This window comes from Pimephales promelas, chromosome 5 (genome assembly GCF_988280905.1).
Source record: "Pimephales promelas chromosome 5, fPimPro1.hap1.1, whole genome shotgun sequence".
In the NCBI taxonomy this organism is placed as follows: Eukaryota; Metazoa; Chordata; class Actinopteri; order Cypriniformes; family Leuciscidae; genus Pimephales; species Pimephales promelas.
This window is the reverse complement of record NC_142773.1, coordinates 42,488,085-42,504,810: the sequence shown is the minus strand read 5'-3', so window position 1 is coordinate 42,504,810 and position 16,726 is coordinate 42,488,085. Positions and strand designations below refer to the sequence as shown.

Genomic DNA, 16,726 nt, shown 5'->3' with positions numbered 1-16,726 from the left:
GAACTGACAGAATCAAACTTTAATCTCTCCGCCATTTTTGTTCTACCCGCGTCCGTACGCTTTTCACTGTGTAGTACGACGTCCGTTGGGAACGTATTGCGTATTACGGAGCTGATTTCAACTGCCAGTGTGAAGGCAGCGTTAGTGTTAGTGCGGCCCGGCCCTGCCGTTGCGTTTGCCGCGTTTTTTTTTAATTATTATTTTTATCCCTTATTATGGGCTATATAGTCTCGTGACCGCTTACGGTGGGTTTGTTGTCAGTTGTCATAGACAACCACGAAGTACAAATATACTGCGCCTGGAAAAAATGAGCGCGTCGCTTCAATTATGAGCGCGCTGGGCGCTTGATGCGCGCCTACATTTGAAACGTACTTGAGCGTGCAAAATATGTGAGCGCGATATGTGAACAGCCCCAAGGCGAGCTACCACCACCAAATCAGGCCACAGCTACTGTTAGCTCGCGAGCGACGTGTTGGATACCCCTGCTCTAAAACAATGTGAGAATAATCATTTTGAGCTTGTAATATGTGTTGTGTTTGAACGCGTTCAATGAACAATAGTTCATGAACGTGAACTGAACGTAGCCTACTGTATTAAGCCTTGTTTATACTCGACGCGTCCGCAAGAGCGCGAAGGGCGCGCGCCAAAAATGACGTTGCGGTGTGGGCGGTCGTGCGCGTGACGGTGTGCACGGCACTTTTTGTAACTTTGCACGCGGCGCCGCATCCGAAGATGGACGACTACGAGCCGATTCTGGCCGAACTGGTACGATCTGTACCAGCATGTTTATGATCCTTCTATACACAGAGACATTTGCATTGATGGGCGACCATAACATCTCATTTTGTGAACAGGAACACATTTGCACTTGTCTAAAATAATTGGTTAATTACATTAATTAATTGGTAATTGGTTAATTACAGTAATTACATCTACAAAATAAGCCTACAATAGAATTAAGCCCTGCTGGTAAAATTAAGGTTTAAACACTCTCCAATAAGGGCCGGTTCACAAATCGCGTCTTTTGCGCGCTCAAGTTCGTTATTTCAAATGTAGGCGCGTGGTATGCGCGCTCATAATAGAAGCGACGCGGTCGCGGTGCGACGCGCTCGTTTTTTCCAAGCGCGTCCGCGCCGCGTTGAGATAAAAACATCTCAACTTTTCAGAATGCCGCAAGCGCACCATAAGCGCACAATAGGTCACGTGACAAGAACCAACCAGAGCGCAACCGCCCTAGCGTTTTGGAAAAAGGAGAATGCGGCGCGCCCAGCGTTTTTAGGCGCTATATGTGAATCCGGCCTAAGGCTTCAGTTGTTTAATTAGTTTACATGCAGTGAAAGTAGGCTACAATAAACCTACTGGATTTACTCTTTTATGAATTAGCAATTAATACTACTAATAAACAGCAAACTACTTCTTCCCTGCTGATTCCTGGTGGTTTAGAGGAGAATTACTCCGAGTTCGCCCCCTGTCGTTTCACAGAATGCCACAACGGCGAGCGCGTCAAGTATAAATGCCTCGTCCGTTTGGAGAGGTGCGCGTGCAGGCAGCGGAGACTCGCGCTCTTGCGGACGCGTCGAGTATAAACAAGGCTTTACTGCCTGATGAACGTTACAGTGAACTCGTTAGTGTCTGTGAACCGAGGAGCGAGGAGGCGTCGTAAGATCATTTAAAAGGGTTTTATGAGGTCGGTGAGGATGGGAAAATCTTACATGTCTGTGCAAACTTTGCCCGTCGATAAAATGATTGTTATCTGTGGTTGTATATGGGCTGTGGCAATAATAGGCTAATAGCCTAATAATAAAAAAGAAGCTCGCAGCAACATATGGAAAAAAAGAACTAACTAGTTCATTTTTGTACTATGAACTGAACAAGTTCATTTTAAAATTTGTGAACTGAACTTTGAACTAGTTCATGTAATGAACTTGGCCCAACCGGTTGATAAGAAGGTTTGCTTTGATATGTGCAAAGTCAGTAATTTGCCTGAGACACTATACATGTGTAGAAAGAATTATTTGTATTTCAAAAGCAGTAATTGTTTTTCTAAGTATAATAAAAGGAAATGTGCGGGGGAAAAAACATTCAATATAGTAGTGTTGTATAAAGAAAATAAAAATAAAATATGACTATCACAAAGATGTTGTGTATAAGAAAAAGACAAAGAAAGTTTGTAAAATTAACTTCAACTGTCAGAAGGACAGCTCATGAAGAACCAATCATGTACAGAAAGGAATGTTCAAATTCAGAGGAACAGTTCAGAAGAAACGTAAATAAAGATTGAGAAGATTGGATCAGTTGTGCTCCATTTTTGGAATACTTAAATACAATTTTTTTATTTTTTATTTTTTGGAATACTTGATACCAGCCTGACCCAGACTCTATTGTGGTGTTAAGAGGTTTTAGAGGAGAGGAAGTGAGGTTGAAAAGGGGCTGGGAAAAAGGGCACTTCAATAAAGTCATGCTATGAGAGCACTTGTGGAAAACCTCTCTCCGTGTTATTAGTTAAGTTAGAAGCACTTAACTCTACATGGTGTCAGAAGACTTCAGTTTCCAAGTCGAGTAAACAAGTGATGAGGTTTTGCCGAATTAACTGGAGAGAACTCACGAAAATATTGAGTCGGTTAGTAAGTCTGAGGTTTAGCTAGCTTGCAAAGCTAACGCGACCGTATTTCACGTTCGCGGCAGACAAGAAGGAAAGAAAATGGAGCGATTTCAGATTCCCCCACCACCCAAGTTTGATTTCACAAAGCCAGAAGAGTGGCCCAAGTGGATTCGACGGTTTGAGAGATTCCGGATTGCATCGGGTCTAGAGCTACAGCCGGATGAAAACCAGGTGAACACTTTAATTTATACTATGGGGGACGAGGCGGAAGATATCGTGATTTCACTTCGTATGACGGAGGAGGAAGCAAGCGTGTACAACACTGTCAAAGAGAAGCTAGAGGGACATTTTGTGGTGAGGAGAAATGTTATTTTTGAGCGAGCAAAATTCAACCAGAGACAGCAGGAACAAGGGGAGACAGTAGACAGTTTTATCACCGCACTCCACTGCTTGTCAGAGCCCTGCGGCTATGGACAGTTGCACGACGAAATGGTCCGTGACAGACTTGTGGTAGGCTTGCGTGATAAAAAACTGTCGGAGCAATTGCAGCTGGACTCGGAGCTAACGTTGGAGAGAGCGGTGACGCGCGCGCGTCAGAGTGAAAATGTGAAAAAACAACAGGACCTGTTGAAGAGTAACTTCAAGGTAGAGGCCACAGATGTGGATAGCATTCAAACAAAACACAAGTTTGACAAAGGCAAAGGAAGACAGCAGAAAATGCAGGGTAGAACAAATGATAAAAGCAGTTATCAGACACAGCCAGGTAACTTGACACGGTGCATGTGGTGTGGTAGAACGCCAGCACACAGCAAAAACCAATGCCCAGCTAGAGAAGTAGCATGTAACCAGTGTCTGAAAAAGGGTCACTATGCCAAAGTGTGCAGGTCAGAGGGGCTCTCCGCGAAATTAATACAGCAGTTTCAGATGAGGAGGAAATAGCTTTCTTAGGCACAGGTAGTTCAGTTTGACAGTTAGTTTGACAGGGTCGGCGCTAGCTTAGCTTAGCACAATGAATGGATTCCCTTGTTGCCAGCTAGCATGTCCTGAGTAAAAGTGATTAAAAAAAATAAACAAACCCACGTAATTACTTCTTGTGGCCTGCGTATTCACAACGAGTACAAATAGCGACGCAGATTAACACTAGGCGATTTCCTAGGCAGATATTGACTTGGGACTATATTAGGGGGAAGCACAGGCGAAGCACTGCAACTTGGGCGAATCACTGCTACTGGGGCGCAGAGACGTCACGCAACACATGAAATCCCACGACTTCCATAAACATACCGGTGTTCAGCGCGTAAAAAAAAAACACAAAAAAAAACAGAAGAAGAACATAGCCGCGACCTGCAACAAGTGTCTTCGCTTTAGGAGTATTTATTATGAGAAGTTACAGCAAACATGGTAATTACATGTGAGCAAAAGGTTGTGAGAACAAGCAAAGAACTACACGAATGTAATGTTTCACAGAAACTGAGAAATAAATGGCTAGCTGCTCTGGAGATCTGTAGCCTACATCAACGCCACTCGACAAAATAAAACAGTTTTGTTTGCGAAGAGCATTTTGCACCAGAGGACTAACGTTACCCTTGAAAAAATGGATTATGTGCCCAGAAAGACGGTAAAGTTACTACGTCTGAAAGATGCGTCCGTCCCATCTATTTTCAAAGCGCAGGCAGAACAAAGTAAGTTCTTTTATTACTCTCTTCCTTATGTTTATCGGTGTCTTTATTCTGTTGTAAGATCGATGCTGAGAAGCTTTATCTAGACTACGAACGTCATGTTGAATTCTACCTGTTTAGCATGAACAACCTGTCATCATTTATAACTTACCTATATCCATTTGGTCCATTCGGCGTGGTGCGTTTTTTCCAGTTCACCTTATCACACCGGATAAAAAAAAAAAAAAAAACGAGTACTGCAGGATGGATCAGGGTCAGTGCCGTGAAATCCTCAGTAACGTTAGCTGTGACCAAGGTTATTATAGTTTTGCATTTTTCATTAGTTTTTATTTTTATTTCGTTTTGAATTTTTGTTTTCAAATTCAGTTTAGTTTTAATTAGTTTTAAAAGTGGGTTTGCTAGTTTAGTTTAGTTTCTATTTTTTGAAAATGCTTAGTTTTAGTTTAGTTTTTATTAGTTTTAGTGTTAGTTTTAGTCTTTTTTTTGTAGTTTGGGTTATTTGTCAGGGGCAAGGTTGAAAAAGGTCAGAAAAAGAATTGTGTAACAATAACTCAACAAAAACATCATACAATTTTAGAAATATCTATTCAACATTAAAACCAGTACATAAAATGAAGCCTACAATGTGAAAATCCTTTACCGTAACAATCTAGATATCTTCTATAAAAAAATCCCACAGCTTTACAATTTCCACACCTTATACTAAATTTACCCTATACAACACTAATCTGGACAGAAGCAGCAAACAGTCAGTGTAAGAGTAAAATAATGACATAACATTATTTAATATTTGAATCACAGCTTATAGAGTTTTGACACCGACAACCAAGCAGCAAGGCTGCAACCAGGGTCTGAAAACTAGTGAGGTAATAATGGTTAATAATTACCTCACAATAATTAGTAATATAATAATGGTTAGGCTATTGGACCCACATTTCCCCATGGACATGAAGGGATTTTTTTAAAGGAATTTACCATATATATATATATATATATATATATCATATATTAACTATTAAATGGCACTTTCTGGAGAGTTTTGTGCAAAGAAACAGAATAAAAGTAGGTCTAAATAAATTGCTAGTTGAATAGATTGCTAGTTGAGAAACACTACTTTAATTATTGCATTTATGATGACTATGTGAAACGTTAACAAAGCATGAGCTGTCTTCCAGCTGGCCAGTAAGGTCATTTTGGCAAATTTTATTCTGTAACATACAGATCTGTATTATGCTATTGTTTTTACAGATAATCACAATGATCATTGCGTTTGGAGTGGTTGCCTTATGCAATTGCAGTTTGTCAATAAAAAAAAAAAGCTTTTTTTATTAACGCAGACAGTAAAATGTTGCCAGATATTGCTACGAAAAACAAGCAAATAATATAATAACAATTCGAAATTACTTCAAAGCTTGTGTTTTGGAAATAAGATTAATATATCACTAACACTAACATGCAACTTTCCACTATAATAACTTCCTAAAGTGTCACAAAAAATCCGAAAAACAGGTCCAGAAGATTACCGCACCATTCGATTAGGTGGATCTGGCAACACAGAGGCTACACTAGCGCCCTCATTCACAATGCGTTCTCAAGCCCCCTTCACTGCGCTAGCTTCTCGCTGCAACATGAATTGCAAACACACAGGTCTAAACATGGCTAATTAATCATTCACATAATCATTCAATCATGCCATTCCATTTTTGAATGTAAAAAAAATGGCCGAGGTCCGGACTGGTTAGCCACGGCCATGCCCACTGCCCAGCAGCATTTTACCTCAAAATTGCAACCAAGTCAGTAACTTTCTAACGAAGGCTCAATCGCTTCTCGGGTTGACATTAACACACTTACAGAATTGTATTAAGAATTTAACATATTTTTACACCACCTTTTAATGTGTGATTGTGTAAAATGTTCATCATGAGATACCAACCTTTCGCGAACTTGCTTTTAACATTGATCGAACCCTCGTTTTCATAGAGACGCGGTGTGCATTGCACGGAGGGGAGGGGCTGTGTGTGTGCGTGCATTTGAGAGAGAGACGGAGGGAGAAAGCGTTACAGGGAAATGAAATGCAACGAATACACTGCGTGTTTTAAATAGTGTTAAAGACGAAAACTAAGGACATTTGCTCTATAATTTTATTTTATTTTAGTTAGTTTTGCAAACACACATTACAGTTTTAGTTAGTTATAGTTTTTTTGTAATGGCTCGTTTTTATTTTTATTTCAGTTAACGACAATGTTTTTTCCCATCTAGTTTTCGTTTTTTCGTTAGTTTTCGTTAACGATTATAACCTTGGCTGTGACACAACTGCGGGCACGCTCATCTTATCTGACGCGTTGAGCCTGGCCATCGGCCCCACTCGCCAAAGCACAGACACTCTATTTCAGTTGGCATAGGTTGGCATATTCCCCCACATTCACACCACCAGTTCGTGTTGGCCCTCATCCTCACGTCCTCAGGCTGTTGAGCGATCGCAGCATCCTCCTCCTCTCGGTCTATTTCTAAAGCACGCAGCTCCTCTTCTGAAAACTCTGGTTCAAATAGGTAACGTTATGGCTCTGGCTCTTGACTGTCTGAGAAGTCACCCTCTTCGTCTCTCACAAAATCAGACATGTTTATCGCCAGTCATGTACTGTAAGGAAAATAGTCAGGTAGCTACTATTCAAGCCGGTGTGTTTACGGGAGTCGTGGGATTTCATGTGTTGCGTGACGTCTCTGCGCCCCAGTAGCAGTGATTCGCCCAAGTTGCAGTGCTTCGCCTGTGCTTCCCCCTAATATAGTCCCAAGTCAATATCTGCCTAGGAAATCGCCTAGTGTTAATCTGCGTCGCTATTTGTACTCGTTGTGAATATGCAGGGAACAAGAAGTAAGTACGTGGGTTTGTTTATTTTTTTTAATCACTTTTACTCAGGACATGCTAGCTGGCAACAAGGGAATCCATTCATTGTGCTAAGCTAAGCTAGCGCCGACCCTGTCTAACTAAAAAAATTCATGCACTGAGACAAAAATGCATTTGCACACATATCTAAATGTAGGAAAGAATGTGAATAAGCCATATTTCAAAAAACGGTGGAGTTTTCCTTTAAAGTAAATGAGCACACAGCTGTATTCAAAATTGATACAGGGGCGGATGTAACAGTGCTAGCAGAAGAGGTATTTCAGAATGGGCAGTTTCCAAAGCTAGAGAGAGCAAAAAGAGTGCTGCATGGTCCAGGTCTGACGCCTATCACGGTGAAGGGGAAGTTCACAGCTACCTTAGGAACGGACAGTAAAAGTACCACACAGGAAGTGTATGTAGGTCCGGGTCTGAAGTTTAGCCTACTGGGACGTCCAGCTATCCAGGCATTAGGGCTAGTGGCTAGAGTAGACATAGTGGCACTGGATTCATTTGAGAGAGTCAAGGAGCAGTTTCCTGCACTGTTCCATGGGCTAGGCAAGATGGAGGGGGAATATAAAATAGAGCTTAAAGCAGACGCCAAACCATTCTCCATATCGACCCCACGACGAATTCCGCTGCCTCTCATGTCTAAAGTAAAAAAAGAACTCATACGTATGGAAGAGATGGGGGTGATCTCAAGGGTGGAACAACCCACAGACTGGTGCGCCGGAATGGTCACTGTACCAAAACCAGGCAAAGACGAGGTGCGCATCTGCGTGGATCTGACCAAATTGAATGAGTCAGTCAAGAGGGAGAGACACATGCTCCCGTCAGTTGAACACACACTTGGACAGCTCGAAGGTGCCAAAGTTTTCTCAAAAATTGATGCAAACTCAGGCTTTTGGCAAATTCCCCTTGCCAAGGAGTCCGCCCTCCTCACAACATTCCTCACTCCCTTTGGGAGGTTTTGCTTTAACCGTCTCTGCTTCGGCATATCCTCTGCACCTGAACATTATCAGAAGAGGATGTCCCAGATACTGGACGGACTCAATGGTGTCTTATGCCAAATGGACGATGTGCTCGTGTACGGAGACACACAGGCCCAGCATGACACACATCTGCTTGCAGTGCTGAGGAGGCTGCAGGAGGCAGGAGTCACGCTGAGAGACGAGAAATGTGAGTTCTCAAAAGACCGTATTAAATTTCTCGGACAAATCATTGATGCAGCCGGCGTGAGAGCAGATCCAAACAAAGTGAGGGCAGTGACAGACATGGAGGAGCCTGAGGATGCAAGTGGAGTGAGACGATTCCTCGGAATGGTGAATCACCTGGGAAAGTACTTACCCCATCTGGCAGAAAAGACACAGCCACTCCGGGACCTGTTAAAGAAGCAAAACGTGTTTCAGTGGGGGCATGAACAACAAAGAGCGTTCAACAGCATTAAAGAGGAGCTGAGCATGCCACCAGGGCTTGCGCTCTACAACACAAAAGCGGATACGGTTGTCTCAGCTGACGCATCATCATTTGGACTTGGAGCTGTGTTACTCCAGAGACAGGAGGATGGCCACCTAAAGCCAGTCGCATATAGCTCTCGAGCACTCACAGACACTGAAAAACGGTACGCACAGATTGAGAAAGAGGCTCTAGCAATCACATGGGCGTGCGAGCGCTTCTCAGACTTCCTGGTGGGCATCAAGTTCCACGTCGAAACGGACCACAAGCCTCTGGTTCCGTTACTAGGCTCCAAGAGCCTGGATGAGCTCCCGCCACGCATTCAGAGACTCAGAATGAGACTGATGACTTTCAGCTTCTCCATCTCCCATGTGGCCGGCAAGAAGTTGGCCACGGCAGATGTGCTGTCAAGGGCGCCGTTGAGAGACAGAGGGCAGCAGGAGCAGGAGGAGGAAATCAACCTGTATGTAAACATGATCATCTCAAACCTCCCAACTACAGAAAAGAGGCTACAAGAAATAAGGGAACACCAAGAACAGGATGAAATACTGAGCCAAGTGAAGATTTACTGTGCTAAGGGCTGGCCAGACAGATCCACAATAGACAGAGCTTACCTACCGTACGCACATGTCGAGGAAGAGCTATCAGTGGAGAACGGCTTATTATTGAAAGGATGTAGGATAGTTATTCCAAAGCTGCTACAGACTGACATCCTTCAGAAACTGCACACAGGACACCAAGGTATTGTAAAGTGCCGTGAAAGAGCCAAACAATCTGTCTGGTGGCCGGGTCTGTGTACACAGCTTCAGAAAGTGGTTGAAGGCTGCGACACATGTGCAAAAGAAAGAATCAACCCCAAAGAGCCATTGCTGCCTACAGAATTCCCTGATAGGCCATGGGAAAAAGTGGGTGCTGACTTGTTTCAGTGGAACGAGAACCAGTATCTATTGGTGGTAGACTACTTTTCCCGTTTCATTGAGGTAGCTAAACTCACATCAATGTAAAGAATCTCGGCTTAAGGTTTATAGCTCAATTTGAATTCAGGGGAAGAATATTCCAAAATCAATGATCTGGATCAGCAATAGAATATTCGTTAAACCGAGTTTCTCACATAAATTAAATCACCCAACGAGGGGTGTGTCACAACACACGTCTGCTTCGGGTATATATGACGAAATTAAACACAACGAATTATGATTAATTTGGAACATATATTTTCCACAGATCGGGGCTGTTCTTTAAAACAACAAGGATTACAGTTTTCTCAGTCAGCGCGCCAGCGTGCGGATCTGTAAAACTATTAATCACTTGATCTGTTTAGCTTAATATTCTGACAATGTTTTGTGCACTCAACAAAATCAGATTGTAGCGTTAGGATCTAATATTAAAGAGGCTTTGTTATGTGATTAATACAAACAATGGCAAAGAATGTATAAATGAGTTTAATAAAAGCACACGACTAAGTTACACTACAAAAATCACACGATATATACACAAAATGAAAGTGAAACTAAAAAGGAAACAAGGGAAAATGGGAATACAAAGAGAAGTACAGTTACTAGCACAGCTTTAAACCTTCAGAGACAACCACAGGATTATATCTTGAGTTTCAAATTTGATGGAACAAATTGCTATTCAGACCTTTGTATGCTGGAAGCGTGCGGTTGTCCGTGAGGCTGGAGACAGGTTCCTTTGTTCTCCCCACGTGGGTGTGCGTCGCGGGAGTTCAAAACGAGTTCGTGCTGGATGGTGTCTTCTTGTTGGAGAAGGCACACGTACGAACTTTAACTGGCTATTCGCAAAAGTAAACGAAGTAAAAATAACGAAAACTGATAACTTTAAAAAGCTTCAGAAGACGCCGAGAGTGTCCAAGGAATTCCGGAAAGAGTTCAAGAGTCTAAGCTTAAGAGTAAGAACAAGAGCAATGAGCTCGAGACGAGGTAAGGGATAAGAGATAAGAGAGAATAAGAGCGCGATGATTCTGTGGCGAGAGAGTTTTTCAAGGGCGTTTTGGGACCCCTCCTAACCCTCGGATGGCCAATGAGCGTCACACAACTGAAGGAGTGCGCGCCCACTTGATTAACATATCACGTTGTTAATCTTGGTTCTTAAGACAAAGGAAAAGTTCTGCTAACTTTGAAAACAAACTTATACATAATGGTATACATTTCACAATATCGATATACAGTTTAAAAGACAGATCATGCTATGAGGATTACAAAGACATCAAAAACATTGAACTATTTTGACAGCATTATTGAATTACATGTTTAAAGCATTGTATTACAGTTATCTAAACTTCTTTGACACGCGTGAGTCCATTCGAAGCTGAAATAGTGAATTACAGTTCTTTTACATGTATTTCGGCATACTAGATAATTTTGGTTACTCTTTTACAAGCTTTCAGAGATGTCCGTGTTTGTGTGCGTGCAGGAATGTTCAGCGTGCGGACGCGTTAATGTGTGTGTGTGTGTGTGTGTGTTGCACGTAGGTGTGGGTCACCGGGTCGCACGTATATTGCGATAGAACAAACGAAGTCTGGTTAGTCTCCAGAGTTCCCTCGCTTTTGGAGGTGTCAAAGGATCAAAAGAGGAGAGAGAGTTAATCTGATCGCGATCAGATTACAGCGTTGCGGATGGATGACGCTGCCTCGTGATGTCTCCGTCTTTATCATTCGTCATAATAAAAGTCATTCACCTCTAGACGCTCAGGCGCCTAAAGCAGTAAAGTCAAAGTTGAATTAAAACACATATGCGTAGGAATGTGTGAAAAGGTTCTGCCAACCACGCTCTTTGAGTGATGGCATGCAAACTGGTTAATGATGTCCGACCCAGAATCTCTACATCAACAACCTCATTAGCAGTAGTGGAACATTGCAAGTCTATCTTCGCCAGGCATGGCATACCGTCCGAGGTCATGACAGATAATGGACCCCAGTTCTCATCTGAATGCTTCACTCAGTTTGCAACACAGTGGGGGTTCACACACACAACGTCCAGCCCCAGATATGCGCAGAGCAATGGAGAGGCAGAGCGTGCCGTACGGACAGTTAAGGGCCTCCTCCAGAAAGGGAAAGACCCGTATCTGGCACTCATGGCTTACAGAGCCACACCACTCGCCAACGGGTACAGCCCAGCACAGCTGTTAATGGGCCGGCAGATCAGAACAACGGTTCCAGTCACTCTGTCATCTCTCAACCCGGGCTGGACTGACATAACTAAACTTAAAGAGGAGGAACAGAAGAAGAGACAGAGATTGAGCTGGAACTTCAACAAAAGACACAGATCTCAACATCTCAAAAGACTGACACCAGGCGACCATGTCTGGGTAAAGGACACAAAGGAAAAGGGGACAGTGATAAGACAGGCGGAAGCACCAAGGTCATATGTCATTGACACTCCCAGAGGGAATCTGCGCCGCAACCGAAACCACCTCGTCTCTACGCCAGTGGCGCCAGCAGCGCAGACCATCCTACCAGAGCCAGAGCAACTTTCTGGTCAGCCAGTTGGGCCAGATCATACAGAGCAGGGCCCAGTTCAGCCATGCAGTCCTGAGCCTCCAGCACGCTATCCTGCAAGAGAAAGATGTCCTCCGGGGTACCTGAAGGACTTTGTGGTTATATAGCAGGTATCCAGGGTGAGACTGAGTGATTTCTACGGGGCAGAATAAACCCCCACACTCAGTAGAAGGATTGGGCAGTCTACCCCACCTTCTTAGTTCAGATATTCAGTTAACGTTCATATGTTTATTGTTCATAAGAGACAGTTAACGTTTGGATATAGTCTGTACTGTATAGAGGTGTTAGTTTAATCTTGAGTGTTATATCAGTACAACTGATCTTAGAAAGGGGCATGTGGTGTTAAGAGGTTTTAGAGGAGAGGAAGTGAGGTTGAAAAGGGGCTGGGAAAAAGGGCACTTCAATAAAGTCATGCTATGAGAGCACTTGTGGAAAACCTCTCCGTGTTATTAGTTAAGTTAGAAGCACTTAACTCTACATCTATCTCCAGCGGCCCCCAGTTAATTTGAGTTTGAGACCCCTGGTTTAGACTTTAGAGAAATCATTTAGCCTAATTATTTTTAAATAATATACTTTCTGAAAACCTTATTCTGAAGCTATTGGGAACTTTATAATAATTCTTCATCGATAAACTTTATTCAACTCTGATTTAAGAGTTTAATTAATGTGAGTAACACTTAAATGTCATTTTTAATCAATAACATGTAGTTTGACACTCATACACAGATAAGGTGAACCTAATTGCAGGAACCCCTTTTCCACAAAGAGAGATTATTTAAGAAGATTTAAGATGTCACCTTTAAGAAGTGTGTTTGTTCTGTATTTGTTGCAGGTGACGCCCATCGTCTCTCAGAGCTCAGGATTGTGTTGATTGGATATAGAAGAGCTGGTAAGAGTTCAGCTAGAAACACCATCCTGGGCCGAGAGGAGTTTGACTTGAGGAGATCTTCTCGGTGTGTGAAGAGACATGGAGAAGTAGCAGACAGACACATCACTGTCATTGAAGCTCCAGGATGGTGGAGTAATTTATCTGTAGAGTTCAGTCCTGAGTTCCTGAAACAGGAGATTTTGCTCAGTGTGTCTCTGTGTCCTCCAGGACCACACGCTGTACTACTGATCATACGTGTGGACGACACATTTAAAGAGAATGAGAGAAAAGTATTGCAGGAGCATCTGGATCTTCTCGGTGAGAGAGTCTGGAGTCACACTATAGTGCTGTTCACTGTTGGAGACTCTCTGTTAGACACATCTATAGAGCAGCACATCGAGAGTGAAGGCCCGTATCTCCAGCGGCTGCTGGACAAATGTGGGAACAGGTTTCATGTGTTCAACAATCACAACAGGAGTGACGACACTCAGATCAAGGAGCTGCTGGAGAAGATTGAGGAGACAGTGGCACAAAACAACGGCCGCCATTTTGAAATAGACAGAAAGATTTTACAGGAGGTGAAAGAGAGAAGAAGAGCAGAGGAAGAGAGAGCAGAAGAACGAATGAAGAGGATGCGAAAAAGGAGAGAAGACATCAGATCACAGATGAGTGAGTCCACATACTTTATAGTGCAGATACACACTGAGTATATTACATAAATCATGAAAATGTAACAGTCACAGCAATAATAGCCAGAAACTTCTTGTCATCATTAACCGCTATTTGTAGAGGCATTCCCAATATGCTGATTACACGCAGCCGCCATTTTGAAATCGATAGTCAGGCTCTGGTGAGAAAAATTCCGGAAGGACAGATAGACAACAATGCCTTGGACTACCAACCTGAAGCTGCTGTCGCGATTTAAACTATGCATGGATATTAACATCCAATATAGTTCGTTCCTGCTTCTTTTTTTACGTTCTGAACATATATATATATAGTTATAAATTTAAAGAGTAACTAAACCCCTGGTCAGAGCCCGACTCCACCCACTAGCAATATTTGAAAAATGCTGAAAAAATGGGCAGACCCCAGCGGGGCCAGGGGGCGTGCACCTGAGACCCGCCGTTAGTGAGAGCTGCTGTCAGACTCTAAAATAGAGCGAGACTGGAGTGACGCAAGTAGCTGCCTTTGCAACAGAGCGGCCATTTGAAGTCGAGGACTTTTCTCCCTCACCTTCACCTTCACCTGAAGTGGATGAGGGTGAATTGTATGTAGACACAGGGCCAAATGCATTCGAGCCGCTGGCTCAAACTGCGGTCTTAACTCCCGCATCGCGACCGGCATCTGATGAGTTTTGTCGTCGAGTTGATCTCAATAGCGCACGCTCTGTGGGCATGTATTCATATTGATATTCTGCCGCTATGTGAAAAAATCCAGCAAAATGCACCGGCTCGTTTGTCGACCCCAGAGGATTAACTTTATCCTAACCATAAATTGTGATTAAAATGATCACTCACATCAAGACGCCGCTGCGGTGGAGGAGTCCATGCAGGACGAGCAGTGTTTGGCACTGCGTGTGGAGCTGTGTGGAGAAGCCCATGTCCACCTCTATTCCGTCACTATCCTGATCACTGTACTAAACTAATATATGCTATCCTGATCGTTTTCAATACTCATAAATCCAACTCCTGACTCGCTACAGTAGTTTTGACGGAACCAGATGCTTTTATACCAGGGGCTGCCAAGGGCGTGGTGAGCTCGCACCAAGGGTGTGACAGAGTGCGTCTGAGAGTTCGCTACGTCAGCAAGTACCCCTACTGCAGGAGCTTTCCGTTTAACCTGAAGAGGGCAGCACTCAGACGTTTTTACACCATATATTTGAAAATCAAAACACTTTATACTCAATTGTCAAAAAATGTACTCGAATCAATGAACAGCATTTATGAGGCTCCATTCTTACAGATCATTAACTAAAAAAAGTTGTTTTGGTGTTTAGTTACCCTTTAACTGTAGTCTAAAGTATGAAATAAATGTATGTACATTTTTAGAATAACAAATTTCTACATTAAAGAAAACAATACACCATCGCATTCGCGACTCTCCTATGATTAAAGTCGGCACTTCCGGTTTTCTTCCCACCGGAGCCATTTCAAAATGGCGGCTGCGTGCAGGGGCGTGGTAGTGGGGGGAAAAGTGGACCTGACTACCCAGGGCCCTGTCTAGGGAGAGGGCCCTTTGAAATCCCACCAATTTTTAAAAAAAATTTTTTTAAACCTAATTAGAATTAATTGGGCCCTCCAATTGATGTCATTAATAATAATTTTAAAAAAAATATTGACCAAAATGAACTCAGTGCCAGACACTCTGGACCCCCTTCCAAATGGTTTAGTCCGCAACGCGTCGACCGCCCATAGACGCAGCGGGCGGCAAACAAGTAATAACGCAGTGAGTCTAGACTAGAGCCTGTAACGGGAGCCTGATCTGATCATGCTGTGCAAAAAGCCCAAATCGGGCTTTAAAAAAAAGAAAGAGAGGAAAGAAAAAGATGGGAGGCAGAATGAGGGAGGCAGAATGCGGGGAAGCAGCTGATGACTGCTTTCTTCCCAAAAGGTGAACTGAGTTTGCTATATGCACCTAACGTGACATCCAATTAAAGTTAACGTAACTTAGTCAACTCCAGACAGCTGCTGCTAATGCAGGGTTCCAGACTGCGACCAAATTGGTCTCATATGCGATCATTTTTTTGAGAATTTGATTGTGCGAGTTAAAATTGTATGTGATGTGGTCGCGTCGCATACGAGTGGACGCTCGCGCAAAAGAACACCGACCGTTGTATCAGCTGCTGCAGACTGCAGTCCGTAACTTATGTTCAAAAACGAACGAGTAGGCTACATCATGAATCCATTTTCCAAACCGTGTTTTTGACTTATCCTGAATCACTACGCCTGTTATAAGTGTTTATATTCGGACTATTTTTTTTTATCCCGGATTCCCGGGGTTGACTCGGATGCGAAGTTGCCCAGTGACTGCGTGACTCGCCATAGACATTATGGAGAGAAGTAGCTCCGGCAACAGTGTTCTTCCGCAAGACACATGTCACGCGCGCATTGCACACTGATGGTGGAACACGCCAATTACGAATTCATGAATAAAAATATAAAAATTAAAATGTCTCAGGAAACAAATTATTACAAAATGCAGGAGGTAAGGAGTGTGAGATTTCTGAATTTTGAACTAACTTATAAAATTTGATAACGAAAAATCTGTTTTAGCTTGTTGTAATAGTCTAATCTTTTAAAATGTAATGTACATTTGAATGTTTAATGATTTTTAAAAGATAGAAATATGATGCTAATAGAAAAATGACAGACACAGAAGATTATGATTCAAATGTAAATAGATAGATTGAATGTAATTCAAATTTAAAATTCTTAAAATTACAGATTAAAATTACTGTCCAAAATCCATGAAAATCCTGAAATTTGGCAATGATAATTAATATATTACAGGTATTTATGGTAAGCCTTTGCTGGCTTTGGTCCATTAAAACCACTATTCATCGGCATGCATTGATTAATCCCATGGCATAGCAAAAAAAATAAAAAATAACCGCGACGAAATCAAATGCTGATGCGACCAACTGAGAAAGTTGGTAGCATCAGTTTAACCTGGTTTCTGAGGGTACAGTTGTCTCTCGTGTTCTTGTGTTCTCCTATTTAAA

The 16,726-nt window shown here is 42.7% G+C and overlaps 1 protein-coding gene across 3 annotated transcripts in view; it reads left to right on the top strand.

The window, feature by feature from the left end:
- Positions 1-16,726, top strand: part of LOC120471344 (GTPase IMAP family member 8) — a 66,726-nt gene that overhangs the window by 40,889 nt on the left and 9,111 nt on the right. For all 3 annotated transcript variants that reach the window (XM_089131599.1, XM_089131600.1, XM_089131598.1), the window contains one exon: positions 12,967-13,671. In XM_089131599.1, the coding sequence (XP_088987725.1) occupies positions 12,967-13,671 (705 nt within the window). The remainder of the gene's footprint in view (positions 1-12,966; positions 13,672-16,726) is intronic.